Source organism: Spermophilus citellus, assembly GCF_964194105.1.
Source record: "Spermophilus citellus genome assembly, chromosome: 17".
Lineage (NCBI taxonomy): Eukaryota > Metazoa > Chordata > Mammalia > Rodentia > Sciuridae > Spermophilus > Spermophilus citellus.
The window spans coordinates 13,866,076-13,885,413 of record NC_138199.1 but is presented as its reverse complement, the minus strand read 5'-3'; the positions used below and the strand labels follow the sequence as shown (position 1 = coordinate 13,885,413).

The 19,338-nt window shown below is 51.2% G+C and overlaps 2 protein-coding genes across 2 annotated transcripts in view; both read left to right on the top strand.

Annotated features, from left to right (window-relative positions):
- Nucleotides 1-877: 877 nt before the first annotated feature.
- Nucleotides 878-4,996, top strand: EFNB3 (ephrin B3; the record flags this gene model as incomplete). The annotated part of the gene is made up of 5 exons (XM_081270512.1): nucleotides 878-999; nucleotides 3,184-3,476; nucleotides 3,659-3,751; nucleotides 3,863-3,967; nucleotides 4,382-4,996. The coding sequence occupies 5 exons, from the start codon at nucleotides 878-880 to the stop codon at nucleotides 4,789-4,791; spliced, it is 1,023 nt and encodes a 340-aa protein (XP_081126638.1). The 3' UTR covers nucleotides 4,792-4,996.
- An 11,017-nt stretch (nucleotides 4,997-16,013) lies between these two features.
- Nucleotides 16,014-19,338, top strand: part of DNAH2 (dynein axonemal heavy chain 2) — a gene marked incomplete at both ends in the record, with an annotated part of 105,556 nt that continues 102,231 nt past the window's right edge. Inside the window, 2 exons of the mRNA XM_081271519.1 lie at nucleotides 16,014-16,257; nucleotides 18,579-18,640. Coding sequence (XP_081127645.1) covers nucleotides 16,014-16,257; nucleotides 18,579-18,640 — 306 coding nt within the window. The remainder of the gene's footprint in view (nucleotides 16,258-18,578; nucleotides 18,641-19,338) is intronic.

Sequence of the window (19,338 nt, the reverse complement as noted above, 5' to 3'; positions counted from 1 at the left end):
CTCAGCCACACTTTGTGAAGTGTCTAGCCATCAAGGTTGTTATTATTATCATTCTCTCCAGGCCTCTCCGGAAAAATCGGTGTTGTTTTGGGATGGAAGAGGAGGAGGCTGCGGGAGTCAAAGGGGTGGGTTCCTCGGGGTGGAGAGGGCGAGAGTCTTTCTGGATCCGAGAAAGGAAGATTCCAACCGCTCCGGTGATCGGAGGGCAGGAAGGGGAGACGCGCAGCAACTCAGTCAGAGACCGAGACAGAGAGACAAAGGGGGCGTGAGAGACCGCGCTAGGCAGCGAGGCGGGGCGGCGGGCGAGGCGGCCGCGGCGGGCGGGCGGGAGGTGCGCGAGGTGAGGGAGGTGTGGGGGGCGTGGGCCGCGGGATGCTGCCGCCCGCTCCGCCTGAGCTCCAGCTCCGGTTTTTCCCTCCACCATCCTCTCCCCCTCCCCGCCTCTCCTTTAACTCCCCCCTCCTGGGCTCGGGACTGGTTTCCTCCCTTAGCCCGCTGCCCTCAATCCCGGCGAGGCTGGGGCTCCGGCTCGGCGTCCCCTTCCTCGCTCCTTCGCCCGGCGCCCCATGCCGCCCCCGCCCAGCCCCCGGGTCCCCCAGTCCCCCACTTAGGCCGGCGCACAATTCCCGGGGTGCTGGCGCGTGGGCCCGGGGAGCGTAGGGCGCCTGCAGACGGCCCCTGGAAGAGCTCTTGTGGGGCTGAGCGCTCTGGAACCGGGGCGCGGGCAGAGCAGGAAGCGGGTCCGCGAGGGAGCTGGGGGCATCAGCCACTCACCAGGGTGATCCTCGCTCAACAGCCAGGCAGCCAAGACAGTCACCCCTGGGGGTGAGCGACTTTGGGGGAGTTGGTGCCCCGCCCCCCAGGCCTTGGCGGGGTCATGGGGGCCCCCCATTCTGGGCCGGGGGGCGTGCGAGTCGGGGCCCTGCTGCTGCTGGGTTTTTTGGGGCTGGTGTCCGGGCTCAGCCTGGAGCCCGTCTACTGGAACTCGGCGAACAAGAGGTGAGCAGCCTGGGCTGGGGAGACCCCAGATCCTATGGACAGGGGGTATGGAATCTTTGGGGACTGGGGACCTGGGTTCCCTGAGCGGGGAGGAGGCTGGAGGGAAGGTGCTGGAGCCCCGATCTGAGGTGATGGGTTACCAGACAGCTGTGATCTCGGGGGGCCAGATTCCTGGGTCCCACACAGAGCTGGAGGTGGGTGGTGATGACCATGTGTCAGGAGTTTGGAAACCTCAAGGGGGCAAAGATAAAAAAGTTTGTGGGCAGCGGGAGGGCAGTGGAGTGGTTATTTGAATCTGTGGGAGACCTACATGGGGCGGGCTTGGAGGGAGCCTGGTTAATGTCAGTTCTCAGGAGAGAGCCGCTGAGTAGGGGCTGCTCAGGAGCTGAGGGGAAGGCAGGGGTGGCTCCCTCCCAGAAGAGGCTCAGGGTTGGAAATGGAAGGGAAGGGGGCTTAGTTTGGGGGCTCTGGGAACAGCTTCTCCAAGACTTCTTGACTTGATAGTCTTGTATCCCAACTCTTGCCCACAGCCAGGGAGAGAGGTTTGGTGAACCCTGGCAGAACAGTTTCCCAGCCAGGACCGTATTCCTGCCTTCCTGTCTTGGGGACTTTTTTCTGGAGAAAGCCTTGAGCCTCCTCAAGCCTTCTTCTTTCCTTCTTGCCTCTGTAGTCCTGAGGGCTCTGTTGCCCCCTCCCCCTGTCCCTGCTGCAAACTCTTCCATCAGGGCCTCTGTTCCATGCTTGCTTTGCTCTGAAAAGAGGCCAGGGGTCAGATGAAACTTCAAGTCACACAGGGTAGGACAGAACCTTGGGGAGGTCATCTGGTCCCTTGCTTCCAGTGCAGTTCCCCTTCCCACTAGCAAAAGGATTCTTACTTCCCTGGAGAGGCTGTGGGAGGCCATGGGAGGGTGGTGGGCTTTGGAGCTTATCAAATTCTTGGTCTTAATCCTAGCTCTGCCGCTTTCAACTGTGTGGCCTTGGGCATGTCACTTAACCTTTCTGAGTTTGTATCCTCAATTCTTACATCTGTTATGAGGGTTAGAGGTAAGGTGTTTGAACATAGTATATGCTCATGAAAGTAGGGCTAGGATTATTGTTCTTCTCTTTTCTTCCTAGCCTTCCTCTCACTTGTGGGTCCTGGTATCCCTCCTTTCTTCCCATATCTCTTTGGGGATAATTTCAGTGTCTTTTCTGTCTTCAAGCTGCCCCACTCTCCAACTTAGGGCTGCAGTTTGAGTATCTAGTGTGGCTTTATCTGAAGGAGTTGAGAAAAGGCAGTATGTCTTGGGGGCTCTTTGGAATAGTGGGTGGGAGGGTGTGGGTCATTTGGGAGTCTGGGAAAATAGGAGGCAGTAAGTAGTTCCCTGGGACCTAGACCTGAGACCTGTCTCAGCTGTGAAGGTGCAAGGAGGTGCAGGGAGATGCAGTTTATGTTTGTGGTAGGCTGGTGGATTCCCCAGCCCACTGGCCCTAGAGATACAGGGTTAGTTGTGGTTAGAAAAGTCAACTACTTCAAGTCCAAAGTGATAGAACATTTTCCCCAGGAAATCTGAGCCCCAGCATGGGTGAACTGAGCAAGGGAATGACCTGAGCAGCTGGACTCCACACCCTCATTCCCATTATCCCCGCTTAGGACCATTGCCAAACCAGATATTTGTCTCCTTCCCCATAACTGGCTAACTTGGGACACTGGTCTGGATTACCTTCCACACCCCTTTCCCCACCCCCACCTTGCCTCCTTTGCCCTGAGATTTGGTGGTGGCCTGGAGAATGGGAGGCTCTGCCCCCATGGTTGACTGCCATGGAATAGTGAAATCACCTGGGAGGGGTGGGCTGTGTGGTTCCAGAGAGGCCAGCTCCTTGGTAACTGGCATCCTGTTGCCATGGCAACGGCGCCAGTGATGGAGCGGGAGATGGCAGTGTGCATGTGGTGAGGGCGGGCTGAAGAGTGCATTTGGGCACACCAAGGGGCAGGAGACCTCTGAGCCTGGCTTCCTGCTGCTTCTGATGTGATCTCGCAGAGTCCTTGGTGCCTGTGCTCAAAGAACAGACTTTCTGCTCAGACAAAGGCAGGCAGGCAAGAGCTAAGCACTGCTGTCCTGGAGGTTGTGGGTGAGGGAGGGAAAGCTTTGGGGCCACACCCCTGACATCTCATCCTTGCCCACCTTGCCCTCCTCCCCATAGGTTCCAGGCAGAGGGTGGTTATGTGCTCTACCCTCAGATTGGGGACCGGCTAGACCTGCTCTGCCCCCGGGCCAGACCTCCTGGCCCCCACTCCTCTCCTAATTATGAGTTCTACAAGCTGTACCTGGTAGGGGGTGCCCAGGGTCGGCGCTGCGAGGCACCCCCTGCCCCAAACCTTCTTCTCACTTGCGACCGGCCAGATCTGGATCTCCGCTTCACCATCAAGTTCCAGGAATACAGCCCTAACCTCTGGGGCCATGAGTTCCGCTCGCACCATGATTACTACATAATTGGTACTGCTGGGCAGAGGGCAGGGTCAAATGGGGGGTTGTCCCTGGGATGGAGGACTAGTGAGGGAAGGGGACCATGGGAATCAAGAGGGAGAACCCCTGTGCCATCCTCCCAGGGCATGGGAACAGAATTAGAAGGGTTAGATCCTAGAATGTCAACCTCTCCCTCTGTTCTTTTCTCCCAGCCACATCAGATGGGACCCGGGAAGGCCTGGAGAGTTTACAGGGAGGTGTGTGCCTAACCAGAGGCATGAAGGTGCTTCTCCGAGTGGGACAAAGTGAGTGTGGCTGTGGGATACCTTCTATGAGCTGGGGAGGTCCAGGCAGTACCATCATGGTCAGGGGCTGTTGTCTCAGCACCCCCTCTCTCAGGTCTTCCTTATCTCCAGGTCCCCGAGGAGGGGCTGTTCCCCGAAAACCTGTGTCTGAAATGCCCATGGAGAGAGACCGAGGGGCAGCCCACAGCCTGGAGCCTGGGAAGGAAAGCATGCCAGGTAAGAACCAGGGAACCGGCCCCTGCCCTCTCTGCTCTCAGACCCCCATTCCCCTACCCTTGCCCTCTCTTTCCCTCTCCCTTTTTGGGGGTGGTGATACAGGAAAGAGAAGAGAGGATGGGAGGGTAGGAGGGCAATGGAAGCCAAATGAGGAAAAGACTCAATTAGAACTAATTAGCCAAGTCAGTGCTTCAATCAGTGCTGTCAGAGAAGTGGGGAGGACTACGTGGCAGGAAGCTGCAGAGCTGGACACCTGGATTCTGAGTGGGGTGTGGGGGGAGGGGAGTTAGGGTTCCCCGGGGTCCTGGACACTACTGGGGAAGCCCATGGGGACCCCCAGGGCTGGGTGTCCAGATGTCCAGGTTGCTCCTTCAGCCCCTCCCCCTCTTTCCTCCTTCACCCCTTCCCTGCCAGGTGACCCCACCAGCAATGCAACCTCCCGGGGTGCTGAAGGCCCCCTGCCCCCTCCCAGCATGCCCGCAGTGGCTGGGGCAGCAGGGGGGCTGGCGCTGCTCTTGCTGGGCGTGGCAGGGGCTGGGGGTGCCATGTGTTGGCGGAGACGGCGGGCCAAGCCTTCGGAGAGTCGCCACCCTGGTCCCGGCTCCTTTGGGAGGGGAGGGTCTCTGGGCCTGGGGGCGGGAGGTGGAATGGGACCTCGGGAGGCTGAGCCTGGGGAGCTAGGGATAGCTCTGCGGGGCGGTGGGGCTGCAGATCCCCCCTTTTGTCCCCACTATGAGAAGGTGAGTGGCGACTATGGGCATCCTGTGTACATCGTGCAGGATGGGCCCCCCCAGAGCCCTCCAAACATCTACTACAAGGTATGAGGGCTCCTCCTACCTGGCTCTCCTGAATCCAGCCCTTTTTTTTGGGGGGGGTGCTCCTTCAGTTTAATTCATGGTTTGAGGGACACCTCTGGCATCTCCTTGGCCCCCTTTGCCCTGCCAGCTCCTTAGCTCCTCCTGGCTATTGCCCTCGTGTCCACTTTTAGGATCCCTTAAGACTTCCACTTCCCCCCCTCCTGCCCTTTGGCTTAGCCATGGGCATCCCTCTGTCTCTGAATCCCTGGGGGAGGGGACACAGGCTCAGCCTCCTCTCTGACCACGACCCAGGTGTTCTTGTCTCCCTCATCCACCCAGAGTAGGGGCGGGACGGTCTGTCTTTTGGTTGGCACCTCTTTCTTTCTGCCTCTCACAGTTTTTCTCTTCTCTCTTATCTTTTATTCTTTCTCTCTTTCCTGTCTCTAGGTCTGTTCTGTTCTTCTTCCCTAGCATCCTCCTCCTTACATCTCCCTTTACCCTCTTGGCTTCTTATCCTGTGCCTCTCCCAACTCCTGGATGGGGGTGTCAAAGCATTTTTCCCCTTAGCTCTTGGCCTCCCTCCTGACCTCTCATACAACCGCTCCTCTCAGTCCGCCAAAAATGGGGGCCTTACGGGGAAGGCTCTGGCACTCCACCCCAGATCAGGGCATGGGCAACAGGGCCTCCTTCTCTGCCCTGCCCCAGGCCTCTACATACTTACTCCAGCCATTTGGGGTGGTTGGGTCACGACAGCTACCATGAGAAGAAGTGTCCCGTTTTGTCCAGTGGCTGATAGCAAGATATGAACCTGTTGGGACATTGTGGACATGGTCTGATGCTGAATGGGCCACTTGGGACAGGAAGTGACTTGCTCCAGTCAAGAAGTGACCAGGCCTGGACAGAAATGGCCTGGGAAGTGGCAGAAGCAGTGCAGCAGGAACTGGAAGTGCCTTCATCCAGGACAGGAAGTAGCACTTCTGAAATAGGAAGTGGTCTGGCTGGAACTCCAAGTGGCTTAGTCTGGGGGATTGGGGGGTGGGAAGTGGATGGTTCTTACCCTGTGGAGAAAGGGGCAGGAGGAACTTCCTGTTTCAGGAGGAAGCTGGAACTTACTGACTATAAGGGGACAGAGGTGGACTGAGGAGGACTTTCCTAGTATTCAGTGGCACTTCCCAGGATCTCCCTTCCCTTGTGCTCTGTGTGATTTTAGGACAGCTAAGATGACTGCCATCTTCAGTGGCAGGCCTAATTTGTCTTGTTCTTCCCTTTCCGTATCCCAATATAATCTCTGTTAATCACAGGACTGCCCCAAGAGCCCATGTGTTCTCCCCCAGTAACCAGATGGCTGTCTTGTTCATCCCATCCTCTCAACACAGCTCCCTTCTTAGTGACCAAAATGGTGGCCTACCTAGACTTGTCTAGTTGACGGTGGTACTTAGCAACAGCTGCTGTTTCCGTAGTGACCAGTCTATACCTCTTCCTGCCTTCTAGTGCTCAATTGGCTGTTGCCTCAGTTTCCTCCCAGCTCAGTTTTATTAGATCAAAGCTGCCCTTGGGCACCAAGTTGGCCACCTCAATCACCAGCCAAGATGGTTGCTTTGTTCACCAGAGACTAGATCAATCTCTCTGGTGCTGTAGTTCCCAGCTCCTTCCAGGGAACAGGAAGTTGATATTGCCATGGGGGAGGTGGCGGGGTACAGCCGTCACCTCAATAGTTTTACTGTAAAAAGGGAAATTTGAACAACAAAAACCAAAAAAAGAATAAAAAACTTCAAAAGTTGACAAAGACTGGAGAATGACTGGATGTGAGTCTGGTGATGGCTTTGGAGCCGAGGGTTGGATCACAGGAAACCAAGGGGAATGGGCAGAGAGAAGGTTGGTTGGAGTAGTGAGATAGGTGGTACAGTGCATGGGGAGGGAATGCTGGGCTTGGAGAGAAGTCTGGGGAAGGCAATCACCTCTAATCACCTCCCACCCAGGGAGAACCCAAGAGGGAGGGGGCTTGCCATTATAGTCAAATGAGGAAGTATGTGAATATATAGTCATACATGGCAGCTGCCAGTGTCTATCACTAAATCAAAGCACCTGGGTGGCTAGGAAGTTGCAATTAGTAGTGAAGTGATGGAGATGTGTCATGTGTTAAAGTATTCCCTCCCGTCCCTACTTGGAGGACCTCTAACTCAGAGTTTGGCTGTTGGGGACTCACATGGGGAGGCATGAAGAAGGTAGGAAGGAGTCAGGTGTCAAGTGCCCATCTCCTGGCTGCTTGTGTACCCATAGCCTAGGCTTTTCTCCCCCCAAAAGCCCAGGTGCCCAGCCCCCCAGACTCAGTCCTATTCTTCAACCACAAAAGCAGCCGTCAGGAGCATCACTGGAGCGAGTCAGCAGGGGTCACAACCTCTGCCCTCCCCACCCCGCCCCTGACTTTAGGTCCCCTCCTGCTGTCTCCCATCTGCCTGGAGGTCAAGGGGTCCCCCTTCTCCTCCTCTGTCCATTGGGACCCTTCCCCTTGTCTCAGCAAGAGGTCTGGGTCCTAAGAGGTGCAGGCACTGCAGGAGGGGTGTTGAAAATTGGGAGGCCAGGTGCTGGGCTGTCTGGAATTTACTCCTGCCTTCTGAGCCCACACTGGAGCAGCCCGAGATGGGGAGGCTCGAGGGGGGTGGAAGGGCTGGTCCCTGGCCCTTAGTGGGGGTTGGTTGTCTTGGCAACATCCCCTTCTCCACACAATGGGAAGCCCCCCTCAGCCTCCCGCGTGGATGGAGCCGACAGCCCCATCGCTGGCTATCAGCCTCAGGGACTTGGCAACCGTCACTATGGCAACCCAGAGCCCAGCAACAGGGCCCACTTCGAAAGGGAGGGGTCCAAGACTGGGGCAGGGCTGTGTGTGTGAGGGGGCAAGGGAGCTGAGGGAGAGTCTCCCTGACACATACATCTAGAGGTACAGGTGGAGAGACAAGAGGGAAGAGAAGTGGGGACAAATAGTCTCTGTGACAAACACCTCACCAAAGCAGCCAAGACATCATAACTGGCTGAGAGACAGGAAGACACCTGGGGACAGATGCACAGCTGGGGAGAGGAACAGCACATACCCACAGTGCCCTGGGACACACCCCCTCAGAGCACTGGCATCCATAGACTCCCTGCCAACCACCTGACATTATCAACACGACACCTACAGCCTTTCCTGTGTGCAGTGACTTGCGAATCTTTTGAGCTTTTTGAAAATGCTGTGTTCCACACAGAATGACACATGACATCCTGTTGGCTTTTTGGGTGCAAGTAAATAAATACCCTCGTAGGATAACAACTACAACAAGAAAGAATAGAGAGGCTGGAAGACATTCATTTGTCCACTCATTCAGTCACTCAACGTCACATCTACTTTGTTCCAGGTACTATTTCAGGCACTGGGAATATGTGGTGAATAAGACAAAGTCCCTGCTTTCATGATACCACATTGATTGTTTTGTTTTATATTTTCATGCCCACCCTCCTTGAGGGTACTGGGATTTAAACCCAGGTCCTCCCACATGCTAGCCAAGTACTCTACCACCAAGCTACACCCTATCTCTGAAGTCCACAGGTGTTTTTCTTTTTCTTTCTTTCTTTTTTTTAATGGGGATTAAACCCAGGGGCACTTCGCTACTGAATTACATCCCCAATCCTTTTCATTTTTTATTTTGAGACAGGGTCTCACTGAGTTGCTGAGGTTGGCCTTGAACTTTTGGTCCTCCTGGCTCATCTTCCCAAGTTGCTGGAATTACAGGCTTGAATCTGGCTACATTGTTTTTGAAGGGGAACAGTATAATGCAATTTCAGGTAGTGAAAGCAGAGTGACAGGATGGAGAGTAAAATGCTTCAGGTTAGGAGGTCAGAAAGACCCCTCTGAAATAACCAGGAACTGGAATATTGAGGACCTGGAACAATGAGAAGGAGTAAGTCAGGCACTATATGAGGAAGAGCATGCCAGACGGAGGGGACAGCCAGTGCAAAGGCACAGAGGTGAAATCTTGGTGTGTCTGGGAATAGCAAGGAGGACATCACACCATACATATGGTCCAGATATGTCCTGTTCTTCCCTAGCCTCAGCCTGTAGAGGAGCAAGTTACTTAAGGTCGAGAACCCACATTTAGCGAGCTGATCCAACTCAATCTCCTTTCTGCTCCTTTGTTTGAATTAGTTGCGTTTTCTTCAAGTATGTTTTGAGATCTGGGAGGGCAAGGATGATAAGTTTTCAGGGGCTAGGACACAAAGTCTAAAGCACAGAATCCAAGGAGACAGGCAGAGTGGAAGCAAAGGGACCAAGAGGGCTGAGGACCATGAAGCTAAAGTGGTCCCAAACAGCATAGGATCAAAGTTGTCCTGAGGGCTGAGCTAAAGACAGAGTGCAGATTTTGCCATCTTTCCAAACAGAAGCTGCCAAGAGATACAAATTCCACGTGGGGTGAGGGGTGTTAAAAAAAAGAGATACGTGGCCAGGGTTTGCAATGTTTTTGGGGTGTGGGTATGTGTGTATGTGTGTGTTGTTTTTTTGTTTGTTTTTGTTATACTGGGGATTGAACCTAAGGGCTAAAACTGAAGTACATTCCTAGCTCCTTTTTATTTTTTAATTTTGAAACAGAGTCTTGTAAGTTACCCAAGTGGCCTTGAACTTGAATTCTCTTGCCTCAGCCTCCTGAGCTGCTGGGGTTATAGGCATGTGCCCATCTTGCAGTGGGACTTTTTTTTGTTGTTGTTGTTGTTTGTTTGTTTGTTTTTTTGGTACCAGGGACTGAATCCAGGGGTGCTTAACCAATGAGCCACATCCCCGACCCTTTTTAAAAAATTTTAATTTTTGAGACAAGGTATTGCTAAGTTGCTAAGGGTCTCGCTAAGTTGCTGAGGCTGACTTTAAACTTGCTATATTCCTGCCTCTCCTGAGCCACTGGAATTATAGACGTGTGCTAACCTGTCGGCACAGTGGAACTTTTTGATGGAGAATGGTTGATATCACATCTGGAATTTTAGTTTAGAGTGAAAAATATATATATACAGAGCTTCCTACAGGGCTATGTAGACAACCATGGACATAGGGATCCCTCTTATTGGAAGATTTTTGAGGTCTGTAGGCAGGCCAGGAGAAGTACTGCATGGTGGTTTGGAGGCAGGGGGCTGGCTGGCATGGGCTCAGAGAATTGGGTGGGGACAAGAAAAAAGGATTCAAAATGAATGGCAATTGGGGCTGGGGATATGGCTCAAGTGGTAGCGCGCTCGCCTGGCATGCGTGTGGCCCGGGTTCGATCCTCAGCACCACATACCAACAAAGATGTTGTGTCCGCCGAGAACTAAGAAATAAATATTAAAAAATTCTCTCTCTCTCTCTCTCTCTCTCTTTCTCTCTCTCTCTTTCTCTCTCTCTCTCCTCTCTCACTCTATCTTTAAAAAAAAATGAATGGCAATAACAACTGGGCATGGAGAGTGATGTTTGGAAGGTGGCAGGAAAGGCAGAGTCCTGGAGGGATTTTGGAAGGGACCAGTTCCAGGTACTTCGGATTATCACAGGGAATTAAAGTAGCTGTTGATTTCCAGGTTCTCCCTCTTACCCCCTGTTGCCATCAGAAACTCAGGCATCAGCTCCCCACAAACCCAGTAGCTGGTGGTGGTAGGGAACTGAGCAGCCTCAGGGGGCGGCAGCTGGTGAGTGGGGAGGAATCTGTGTGCTCAGCAAACAGCAGCCTCAGTGCCCAGTGGCTGCCTCCTCCCTCATCAATCAGCCCCAGCCAAATGTCCTTGCATTCCCACCACCCCAAGGGGACTGGGGCTGGGCCAGGGTCCCCAGGGGAGTGAGATGGGGTGGGGGGGATGGTAGGGGTGGTGCTTGGCTTTCCATCCCTTGGCCTCTGTTCTCTTCTCTCTGGAAGCTCTTAGTTCTTCATGTCATGGAATGACAGTCCTGGCCCCTGCCATCCTGGGGGCATCAGCTACAAATCACCTGTGGGGGGCTGCTGGGAGAGAAAGGGAAAAGAGGGATGAGTCAGGGTTGCAGAGGAATCCACTTTAGTTCTCACGGGACCAGCCCAGAGCACAGTCAGCAGGGAGGCTGTTGGCACAGAGGCTCTGTCCCCACCCACTGCCTGGCCTCTCCATCCTGATGGATGCTCTGGACGGAGACCCTGACCCTTTGAATGTCCTCTCTTCCCACCTTCTCCTAGCCCCCAGCCCTCATGTCCTGCTTCCTGCCAAGATCTGGAAGTCTGGCACCCCAGCTGACCCTAAATCTGATGCTCCCCATTGATCCTCTAGATTTTAGCCTATGGCTCCCTCTCCCTCTTCTCAGCCCTTGCTCCCCTCAGGGACCCAGGCGCCCTGCCCACTCTCTTCCATAACAACCATTCTTTTTGGAGTTGCTTAAGACTTTAATATCATTTCATTAAGTCAGTAAGTTTAGAGAAGGTTGGGGGCACAAAGAGATTGGGGATGGGCCAGAGAAGGCCAAGGTAGGGGGGAAGAAGGGAAGACTTCTCCCAATCCCCTCTCCGTGGAGATGGCTCTGAGAAATCAAATATTGACAGTGAGAGAACAGAACTTATTAAATGTGGGACAGGGGAGTGTGAGGGAGCTGTGGGAATGGCCGGATGCCTGAGTTCTGAGGGTTATGAAGGTTCCAGGCCGCCTGTGGCTGGAAGGATATATAAGGTTAAGGGACTAGAGAATACAACTGTTCTATCCCTTTCCTTTGGGATGTGCTGTCTTGCTCCCCTGACTGTTTCTCAGCTGTCCCCAGTATCCCCTGGGCACAAGACCCCCATCACAGCTGTGGCTGCCCCCCTTCATCTCTTCCCCCTACCTCCACCTCTGTTGATGAGCTTCAGCAGCGTTTAATCGGATTGAGCAGTAATTAGCAAAGTGAGATGTTTGATTACCTATTTAGCATAATGTGGGGGGCTGGGATCCCTAGGCACAGCCACAGTTGAGAGGGAAGTCAGAAAAGAAATGGGGTCTACGCAAAGTTCTTTTCCCTGAGGGACTCATGAACCTGCCCTTGAGGTTCCTCACCTCATGCCTCTCCTCAAATTTTTACTCCTTTGGGGCTTTTCCCTGGGGGTTCTGACCAATCACATCAGCTCTCTCTGCCATCTGGCTAGAAGATCACTTACATGTCCCATCTTTGCCCTGCATGCCATGCAGCTGGTTTTGGGGTGTGGCAGGAACTTTCTTTCCTTCAATCCCTGATATCAGCAACAAGAGTCTGGGCTGTGTTGGAGGCCTTAAATCGGAGCCCAGAAATCTACCTTAAAGATAATGGTAGTGACAGGGATGGGACAAGGGCAGGAGCTTTAGATTCTGGAAATAAAGATGGAGGGTAGTGGGGATGGTGAGGTCAGGGTGTGGATTAATCCACCCGCCTGTCAGTAGTAACAAATCGGCATAATGAGACCTGTCAGGTGTGAACACCCATCAGAAAAACGGGGAACTGAGGTGCCAGCTTCTCTCCTCATCCAGCAAAGAAAATGTCATCAATTTAGCTCCTCATGGAAATGTAATCAGTGGGCTCGCTGCTGGCTTTGTCTTAATTAGGCACTATTGATGGAAGCAGGGAGAGCACCTCCCCAACCCTCTGATTCTGCTTCCTCCCTGTGTTTCCCACGTCTCCCCAAAGCTTCTCCGGGACCCAGGTATAGCTCGGTCTTCTAGGCGCCTTCAAGCGGCCCCAGCCCACAGCGCCCCCTAGCATCCTTTGGGGTCTGCCCCTCTTCTACAACCCCTTCCTCTAGCTTCCCCAGGACGCAGCCTTTGTTCCTATGGAGAGCAAAGCCCCTCCTCGGCCCGGTCACCTTCCCCAGGGAGTCCCCGCCTCCTGTCTCCCCCGCCCCACCTCCCCCCCCCCAAAAAAAACCCCATGTTTTGCAAAACCAATCCTCCTATTTCAAAAATTCCAGTTCCAGTCTTCCTTCTCTTTCCCCGCCCGCGACACCCAGGAATCCTAGATCCCAGTCCGGACTAAGAAGGGGGAACGCGCTGGAGGGCAGGGGTGCTCCAGCCCCGGTTTTTCTCCCGGACCCAGCTGTAGCCACGGCTGCCTGGAAATCCTGGAGCACCTTTTAGATGGCGAAAGAGCCTTGCAGGCGGGACTCCGGGCGCCATCTGCTGGACCCGTTTGGGCTGTAGCCCACACACCTGGGAGCGGGGTTCGGGCACTTGGGTTCCCTAGTCTTTTCAAGGTCCTGAGGGACCACAGCGCATTGTTTCCAGCCACCGTCTTTCCAACTTGGTCCTCACACACGGCCCCCATACCTTCCAGCCCTGCAGATTTAGTTGCTTTCCCCTAGTCCCCCCAGCCCTTTTGCCCTGGGTCCACGCAGGGTAGACCCGCGCGGGGTGCGGCCGCAGAGCAAGGATCCACGGCGCATGAGCAGGAACTGCGAACCCGCCACTCACTCCTCCCTGCCAGGGGTTGCCATGGCGACGCGTACAGGCGCGGGCCTCAGAGGGCCGAGCGGGGCAACTTCTTAGCTGGTGTGGCCCCATCGGTCGGTCTAGGGAGGAGAGGGTCGGCGTCGTGAGGTGTGTGTCAGGTCAGAGGGAAGGAATGCTGGAGAAAAGGGACAGTAGTGAGAGGGTAGGAAGGGACGGTTGTGGCGGGGAAGAGGCAGTTGTGGGAGAGGGAGCAAAGGATAGTTGTTGGGGGAGGGGAGAAGGAGGGGCAGTTGTTGGGGGGAGGGGAGAGAAATGGGCAGTTGAGGGGAGAGGAAGAAGTAATTGTGGGTGGAGAGGGAGAAGAAGGGATTGATGTGGAAGAAGAGGAACAAGAAGGCGCAATGGTGCCATTGAGGAGGGGACAATTGTGATAGTTGGCCGGGGAAGCTATTGTAAAGAGAAATTTGCCTCCTGGTAACCAATTTAAGGAGAGGCCATTGAGGTATTTCCCAGTAATAAAGTGAATCCCAAGGCTAGTTTGACAGCGTCTCCTGGGGTTTGAGGTGCAGGTTCTAGGGGTGAGCCCCATAGTGAATGCTCCTGAGGCTTCAGTTTGAGGCAAAGGGCAGTTTGATGCTTCCCTGGAGGCTGGTGGAGAAAGCAGCAGTGGTTTTATTGATTTGTTGGCCTAACAGAACATTTTCCTTGGAGCAAAGTACAATTCCTTCAAGTTTGAAATTCATAACCTATGATCAATGTCTGTGGTAGCCTGTAGGGATGAGGCAGGAAAGCCACAAGTGGCTGTCAGGCTATAGTTGAATGAAGAGGGAATGGCCAGCCAGTCCAACATGGCCCTTGGGATCCCCTCCACCCCACAACTGGGGACTGAACCTGGTACTGCATACATCCTAGGCAAGAGCTCTACTACTGAACTATATCCTTAGCCCTTTTTATTTTGAGACAGTGTCTCACTAAGTTGCTGAGGCTGGCCTTGAACTTGGCATCCTCCTATCTCATTTTCCCAAGTAGCTGGGATTCATGGCTAGCTGCCCTCAGAGTTCTGCCAGAGGTGCCTCTTTCCTGACATCCTACTTTTCTGAGGCACTACCGGGCCTTCCTCATGCCTTCATTTCCTTTTCCCCTTACACAATTTACAATTCATTATTAGATGGCTTTTGTCCTTCCTTCTTCAGTATGTTCTCAGGGCATTTGGAGTTAAATGATCCTGATCTTACTTATCAACAGAGTCAGCCAACTGTGCCAAGAAATCTTATTAAACACAAAACAGGATTCCTGCCCCTCAGCAATTAAAAAGCTAAAAAGATGAGTGGCAAATACTACTCTTCTTTGTTTAAGGCTGTTGTAGATTTTAATGTGGATAACAGGAACATTTTTCCATTTAACTGAGGTGGTACATAGGAAAACCATTTAGTTTGCTACATTAACATGTTGACAAAAGGCAGGGTACTTGGGGACAGTCTTCCCTTCTGTGAGTGGTCTTTCACTCACCCAAGGTTCTATACAACAGCTTGGTAGATTGTTTTAAATTTTGGTACCAGGGATTGAGTGGCTTAACCACTGAGCCACATCCCCAGACCTTTTTTACATTTTATTTATAGACAGGGTCTCACTGTGTTGCTTAATGCCTAGCTAAATTGCTGAGGCTCTCTTTTAATCTGCGATCCTCCTGCCTCAGCCTCCCAAACCACTGGGATTACAGGCATGTGCCACTACACCCAGCCCTTGATAGATCTTTTCTGGATTATCGTACATTCATATATTCTCTATGTCCCAGGGCTGACACAGGGATTCCCAAATCCTCATTAATGGGGTGTTTGTTATCTTTTTTTTTTGCTATTGGGGATTGAACTCAGGGGGACTGAACCACATCCCCACCCCTATTTTGTATTTTCTTTAGAGACAGGGTCTCACTGAGTTGCTTAGCACCTCGATTTTGTTGAGGCTGGCTTTGAACTTGCAATCTTCCTGCCTCAGCCTCTTGAGCCATTGGGATTATAGGCATGCACCACCACACCCCATGTGTCTGTTATCTTTATTATTTATTTATTTTTGAGATTCTCTCATGATCTGTGCTTTTTGTTAACTTCTTAGTCTTAGAACCAACCTTTTCATTTATCAATATCCCATCATTTTAAGCTATCTTAGATATAGTATTCCTGTTTATATGTATCAGAATTCATACTGAACAATGAGTTCTGGATTGCAAAAGGGGATTTATTTTTTGCACTTGTCTACTGTTATCTTTCAACTCTAGTTATTACTAATATCTTGAGAGAGAGACTAACTTTGATTTTTTCTTTTTTTTTTTTTTCTGTACTGGGGATTGAATTCAGGAGCACTCTGCCCCTGAGCTATATCTCCATATATCCCCAGACCTTTTTATTTTGAGACAGGGTCTCACTAAATTGCCTAGGGTGGCCTCAAACTTGGGATCCTCCTGCCTCAGCCTCCTGAGTCGCTGGGATTATAGGCATGCTGTCACATCCAGCCTGACTTGGACTTTAACCAAATGCTGTACAGAAAGTAGGGTATCCCAGGGAAAAAAGCAAGGACCCCAAGGCTCCTGTGTTATTCATTTACTTTTGCAGTGCTTGAGATTGAACATGCTAAGCTCTACCACCTAGCTACACCCCTAGTCTCCATGGCCCCCATAGAGTCCAGGTCTGTTGTTGAGGAGCAGGGTAGAGGGGTACCCAGAATAGATGATTCTATTGGGGGATCTCTTTCAATTTGTGAATCCAAAAGGGTCTGTGTGTATCAGGGGTCTGGTTTTGGGGTGAGATCTGGTGGTGGACTCTCCATTCCATGTATCTCTAGGTTTTGCCTGAACCATGTCCAGCAAAGCTGATAAGAAGCGGAGAGTGGGTGGCCGGGGAGGCACCCGAGGAGGCGCCCGAGGAGGCGCCCGAGGAGGCGACAGAGGAGGTGCCCGAGGAGGCGCCAGAGGAGGCCCCCGGGGAGGCCGGGCAAGTCGAGTTTCTCAGGCTGCTCTGGCTGCATGGGATGCAGAGAATGACCAGGCCACCACTCGACCAGAATCTGAACCTGAGCCTGTGCCACTCAAGGAGGAGCCTGGTAGGTACTTGATAAGGAAGGGGATTCTTAGATATGGAGGGTAGGGGAAAATTGGAGGGACTTGAAGGTAGAATGTTTCTATTTCCTGAGTGTCTTAGGGCTGGGGAGCAGGTACTCTCGCTTCTGTGTCTCTCCTCACTCTTGTCCGGGCATGAGGACTTAGCAGAACCTCAGGCCTTCTGCAGGGACCCTTTTCTGTGCTTCTTCTTCCTGCTCAGCCTTATTCTTTCTGTCTTGAAATTTCCCACCAATGCACCAGGAGTCCATCAGCCAATCCTTTCTCTAGCATTTTCCTCCTTATTTCAACTGTTCCTGGTTGTTCCCACTTCACTGCAGAGGGTTTGATCTCTTCCTTTTTCCCATTTTCACCCTGGGTGGCAAAACAAATAATGTTTTTCTCCCATTAAGCCCATCACCATGGAGACTCAGCCTGCTTTGCCACCCTTTGAATCCTAAGCCCGGCTGATGCTTTCTACCATCTGTTGAAGGCTTCTGTATCTCCGCCCTCATTTTGGCAGGGACTTGGTAGACTGTGGAGGTTCAGGTTCAGGGCGACAGGAAAAGAAATCTAGATGGAGGGAGCAAAGAGTTTAAAGAGGCTGCCTCTGTGGCTTTGATCCAGGAACCAGCAGGTTTGGAAGGCTTTCGGTAGCCGTTACTGTCACTGGGCTTTTGCTTAGAGCACTGGCCAGCATAGATAGGACTGAGCTAAGTATAGACTGGGGCTTCTTGACACCGCTAATAACCTAAAAAGATGGAGAAAAATAGTATATTTGCTGCTCCACTGTTTTTTTGTTTTGTTTTGATTTGTTTTTGCAGTGCTAGGGATCAGACCCAGGGCCTTGTGCTGCTAGGCAGGTGTTCTACCACTGAGCTACATTCCCAGTTAGAATACCCTTTTAATATTAATGGCTAAGAGAATAAGGGTGGATGTGAGAGAAAGGTCCAGAGACATAGGACCTGACCTAGGCTCCAGGACCTTAGAAATGTGTAGCATTTTTTCTTCTGAGTTCTTAAGTGCTTATCTGAAAGCAGTTTAAAATGAGTCTGGGTACCCATAGTAGAGGGAGGTAGGAGAGAACTTAAGGAGGTTCAATTGTGTTGGGAGAATCTGCTGGGGAGCAAAGGGAAGGGAGGCGCTTCCAAAGAAACTCATTGGCCTCCAGACACCAAGGATCTCTCTCACCATACCCCTAAGCTTCCTTATTGTTTGATATGGAGCCTTCCAGCTGCCCAGCAACCCGGGTAGAGGTTCAGAGAGGACTTGGGCCTCCCAGGCAGCCCTGAAACCAGATTAATCCCTTTAATGGGACTGAGGCCTATTTACTGGAGAAAGAGGGGGCCTAAAATATTTTTTGGTGGAAGATTGTGGGTTCAAGAGTAGAGAGCCTTTTTTTGTTTTGTTTTGTTTTTCAGAGCTGGGGATGAAAGAAGGCTTCTCATACATGTTAGGCAAGCACTGCACCACTGAGCTGTACCCACAACCCCTGGTCAGCTTTCTAAATTAAATTCAGAGATAATTCACTTACTATAACATTCAACTTTTTAAAGTGTACAAATTGCTGGGTTTTGATGTATTCACAAAGCTGTGCCACCATCACTACTATCTAATTTTAGAACATTTTCTCCCCTTTAGAAGAAAGCCACCTTGACAAATTGGCAGTAGATGACTTCTACGTCTTTACTTCTTAGTTGCGTCAGAACCTTACTTTTTATTTTTTTATTCATTAAATTAATTAGCTAGACAAAAACTGTACCACTTAGCTACACCCCCTTTACAGAATCTCGTTTTTGGGCTGGGATGTAGCTCAGTGGCAAAGCGTCTGCCTTGCATTCGCAAAGCTCTGGGTTCGACCCCCAGTTCCAAAAAAGACAAAAAAAAAAAGAACCCCACCAGAATCTCATTTTTAGTAGCTGTCTTCCAGATCCTGGGAACCACTAACCTATTTTTTATCTTTATGGATAAAAAATATCTGGATATTTCATACGCAGGAACTCATATAATAATGTGGTCTACGTGACTGACTTTCACTTGGCATCGTGTTTTCAAGGTTTGTCTGTGTTGTAGCATGAATCACATTCCTTTTTATGGTGTATTATATTTCACTGTTATGACAAGATGACTTTCGTTTATCTGTTAATAGTGTTAATGGATATTTGGGTTGTTTTTACCTTTTGCCTATTGAGATATCAACATCTTATATGAGCTCTGCTTTCAGGGCTCTTGGGTACAAACCTAGAAATAGAATTGCTGGGTGATATGGTGACCATGTTTAACTTTCTGAGCAAAGTCTTCATTTCTCTATCTTTATTCTTCCTAGAGCCAATTTTGGAGGAACCTGAAGGAAAGGAACAACAATTGGAAGAATCTGAGATGGATGTGGTAGGCTTGGGTCTTCCCTGAGGCTAATATTTCTTCCCCAAGATGGGTAAATCAAAGGATCAATGGTGGAAATATGTATGAGGAATTCTCAATAATGTCACTTCTCCCTACTTAATCTTTGCTGGTAGCCGACTCACCACAGATCTAGTCCATGAGTAAAGGACAAAATGGTCTAAGCTCCTCTCAGAAGAGGGCCTTCAGTGAGGAGCTGCTCTCCTTTCTCTGCCCACCCTTGATGGGTTTTATGGGTGGACATGGGAACAACTTGAACAAGCTGAATAATATCGTCCTATTTAGACACTAGTTTCTAAGACTTCTTTCTTCCTTTCATTCAGTTCTTTTCTTTGAAGAATTTTCAGAAGCTGACTCAATCACCTTGAGAAATTGGCACTAACTGTCCTCTACATCTTTACTTACAAGTTGCAGCAGAGCTGAGGCATATCCATATTGTTGTGGGTGAGAAGAATAGGGTGGTGATTTGGACATTTTTTTAAAAGGAGAGAGAAACATAATAATCTCCCGTTTTTAAAAACTGGAAGAGACAGAAAATACAAAGAAAGGGAAAATAAAATAGCATTACTGCCCAAACACATTCAAGATTAAGATCTTGATGTGTGTCTTTTTTTTCTGAGTATAAATTTGCATTTTTTGTGTAATCCTAACTGTACCACACATTACAACTTTTGTGTTCAGATTTT